Source organism: Rosa chinensis, chromosome 6 (genome assembly GCF_002994745.2).
Source record: "Rosa chinensis cultivar Old Blush chromosome 6, RchiOBHm-V2, whole genome shotgun sequence".
NCBI classification, from domain to species: domain Eukaryota; kingdom Viridiplantae; phylum Streptophyta; class Magnoliopsida; order Rosales; family Rosaceae; genus Rosa; species Rosa chinensis.
In genome coordinates, this window is record NC_037093.1 from 39,404,603 (window position 1) to 39,407,929 (window position 3,327).

The 3,327-nt window shown below is 34.9% G+C and overlaps 1 protein-coding gene across 2 annotated transcripts; it reads left to right on the forward strand.

The window, feature by feature from the left end:
• Nucleotides 1–1,800: 1,800 nt before the first annotated feature.
• On the forward strand, nucleotides 1,801–3,107 carry LOC112174372. Of its 2 annotated transcripts, none has more exons than XM_024312130.2 (3): nucleotides 1,801–2,039; nucleotides 2,192–2,387; nucleotides 2,484–3,107. In XM_024312130.2, the coding sequence occupies exons 1-3, from the start codon at nucleotides 1,914–1,916 to the stop codon at nucleotides 2,849–2,851; spliced, it is 690 nt and encodes a 229-aa protein (XP_024167898.1). In that variant the 5' UTR covers nucleotides 1,801–1,913; the 3' UTR covers nucleotides 2,852–3,107. The 2 variants fall into 2 exon arrangements, with proteins under 2 accessions (XP_024167898.1, XP_024167899.1); XM_024312131.2 differs by having other exon boundaries at nucleotides 2,499–3,107.
• The last annotated feature ends 220 nt before the right edge of the window (nucleotides 3,108–3,327 follow it).

The window sequence follows — 3,327 nt, forward strand, 5'->3', positions numbered from 1 at the left end:
ATTCGAGGGATAGTGATTTGAGTTCTACCACTAAAGAGCCTACTTGCATTTACAAAGATAATGCAGCTTGCATCGAACATATGAAGCTTGGATATATCAAGAGTGATAATACAAAACACATATCGCTAAAGTTTTTCTACAATCAGCAACAACAGGCCCTCCTCAAGATTCAAGTGAATCAAGTAAGGTCTGAGGAGAATGTGGCAGATTTATTCACCAAATCATTGCCTAAGGCCATATTTGAGAAACATGTGAAAAGCATAGGAATGCGAAGACTTTCCAAGCTCCCTTGATTAATGTAAGGATCAGGGGGAGGTGTAAACGTTAAAGGGAGTCTAACACACACATGTCATCCTCAAATGCATGTAAACAGTGCGTTGTGCTTTTTTCCTTTGACTAAGGTGTACTTTTTTTGTCCCACAGGGTTTTTATTGTTACTTGGCAAGGTTTTTAGTGAGGCAACAACTCATGCACCATTTCGTCTTTGACTTGGCACAAGGGGGAGTGTTAAAGGAAAAACACATTATGTGCCTTCGTCAAAGTGACAGATGAAGAGGGAATCAAGGAATTAGCGATTACCATCAATCAGCAAGGATTATAGATCAATCAGCATTTAATGTCATCATTGTAATTGATATTTCCATTGTAATCTTCTCCATATATAAAGGGACTATGAAATTAAATGAGTATACCAATTCTAATTACTTTTACATATACATATATATTGGAATTAAGTTATAAACATTCATAAATATTAGTTAAGATGGTTATATTCAATTAACTATCACTCTAAATCTCCCAAAATTAATTGTTGTTTAACAAAGGAAACAAAAATTAAAGAAAATACAGCTTAGGAAATTAATTATAAAGAAAGAGATAAGTTATATGTTATAGTAAAAAAGAGAAATATATATATATAAAATAGAAAATTATTAGAGCTTAATTGGGTCGGGCCGGGCTGAAGGGTAGGGCTGGGTTTCATTTGCATGGCCCATACCCTACCCTTTTTTAGAAAGGATCGGGCCGGCCCACGGTGCCCTAATGCAAGGACCGGGTCGGGCAGGCTTAAGACCAAAGGGCCAAATGATGACCCCTAGATCATTGTTTATAATTTCGCTAATCAATATTTAATTGAACTATTTTCTTAAAAGATAAGAAGGGATGTTTGTGTAACCAAAAATAGTAAAACTATTGGAGGGGTTTAATTGCATCGCACTATTCTTGGGTGAATGAGTATATTTACTTTCTATTGCAATTAACGCATAATAATTTTATAATTTTCTAATCCAATCATTCATATTGTATAACGTAATACAAAAATTAGCTCTGTAATAAATCAATCAAATTGAAGACCTTTTAGTTATTCATTTCTGTGAAATACATGGACGGTTTATCATAATAGTCGTAAGTGTTGTTAGAACCATCCATTTGTTTGATTCAATTAGATAATTAAACGATTTCTGATTCGATTGATTTTTTTACAGAGATGATCTTTAAATGCTAATTTAATATATGTACCGTTGAATTATAAATTTATTAAATAAAATAAAAATATGGTAATCGATAATGAGATGAATATGAGTAAACCTAAGAATTGTCCGGGAAATAATTAAGGTATTCAAAACTAAAAAGACACAGAAGCATCGTAGGCGTGTAGCCATAGACAGCGCCTGTTGATGTTGATATCAAGTAATAATGATGGAAATTCGCCGGAACTTTTCTCATCTTTTCCAATTTCATTTCTTTTAAACTGAAATAGTCTCTTAATGACATCACTATACACACATACCAACTCAGGAAGACAAAATTGAAGTCCAGCTTTCTGAAGTTGCTTGTTCTCCACTGCTCCGTCTTCTTCTTCTCTCCTGGTCGCTCCGTCTTCTTCTTCTCTCCTGGTGAGGACCAAAGTAGACATGGGAAGCGTCACCGAGGAAGAGCTGGTTCAAATGGTGACAGACTTCATTGAATCTTCAGAGTCAGTTCCTGACTCATTATCTTCTCCCAAATCCCCTCGTCAATCCAAGTCTCTAACTCTACAGGTACATCTACATTTGCTTCTAGTTTTGGTCTTCTATATATGTTCTTGTGTTGATCCAAAAAAAAAAAAAAAATCTCTTTGTGTTGATCATCTCTTAATTTCTTGTTTGGTGACTAATCCTATGATGGGCTTCTTTATTTATTGTTTAATTAGGAGATAATATGGAAGGCAACAGATCATGAGAATGAGATACTTGACAAAATATCAATTTATTTGAGGGACCTAGAGAGTATGATTCATCAACCTAAGAATCTGAAGAACAAATGGGTTGTGATGAAACTGAAAATGGATGGTTATGAAGCCTCTCTTTGTAAAACTTCATGGGTTTCTTCTGTTAAACTCCCCGAAGGTATTTCATCTCTCTCTCTCTCTCTTTCTCTCTCTAACATTATTTTCTTGATCGAGTACCCATTTTATGATTTTGATGGGTTTTTCTTGTTTCAAGTTTATGAATTTACAGATGACTATGAATATGTTGATGTTATGGTGAAGGACAACAATTTACTCAAGGTGACAAGGTTAATAGTGGACATGGATTTCAAGTCACAATTTGAGCTTGCAAGACCATCACCAAGCTACAAAGAGCTGAAAGACATTTTGCCAGACATTTTTGTTGGGACTGAAGAAAAGCTTGACAAAGTCATATCTCTGGTTTGCTCAGCTGCACAGAAATCTCTCAAGAAAATGGGTCTTCATGTTCCTCCATGGAGAAAAGCCGCCTACATGCAATCCAAGTGGCTCTCCAAAGATTGCAAGAAAATCTCAATCTCACCCACAAACATGGAATTGGGTATCATCTCCCAAATGCACTAGTTAGAAAATGGGGCAGTTTTTTTTTTTTTTTTTTTAACTCTAGAGAAGAGGAACAAATGGTAAAAAAAGAAAAAAAACAAATGGTGGTTTTGACACCCTTTGAGTTTTGACTCATGAATTACCATTTTGTTCCCTTCGTTTTTATTTCTTTAACTTAAGGTCAATTTTGTTCAGGCAGACCTCAAAGTTTTGTATTTTCCTTTGTACCGAAAAAAAAAGTTTTGTATTTTCCTAGCCATTTCCTCGTCTGTGAACAGTTTTACGGTTTTTGATATAATGATATCCCACAATTTTGGCAGATTGGTCACTTGGAATCTTCAAAACTCGCTCAGGTTTCTTTTTATGGATACAAACTTGCATGCCAAGTTAAATTTGAAATGCATTCTGGAACTGACTGGAATTTAGTAATGGGGGCACGGTTAACGGTTTAGTTTTGAGATGGTCATTCTAAGTTTTAGTTAGAGGGGATTCTAAAA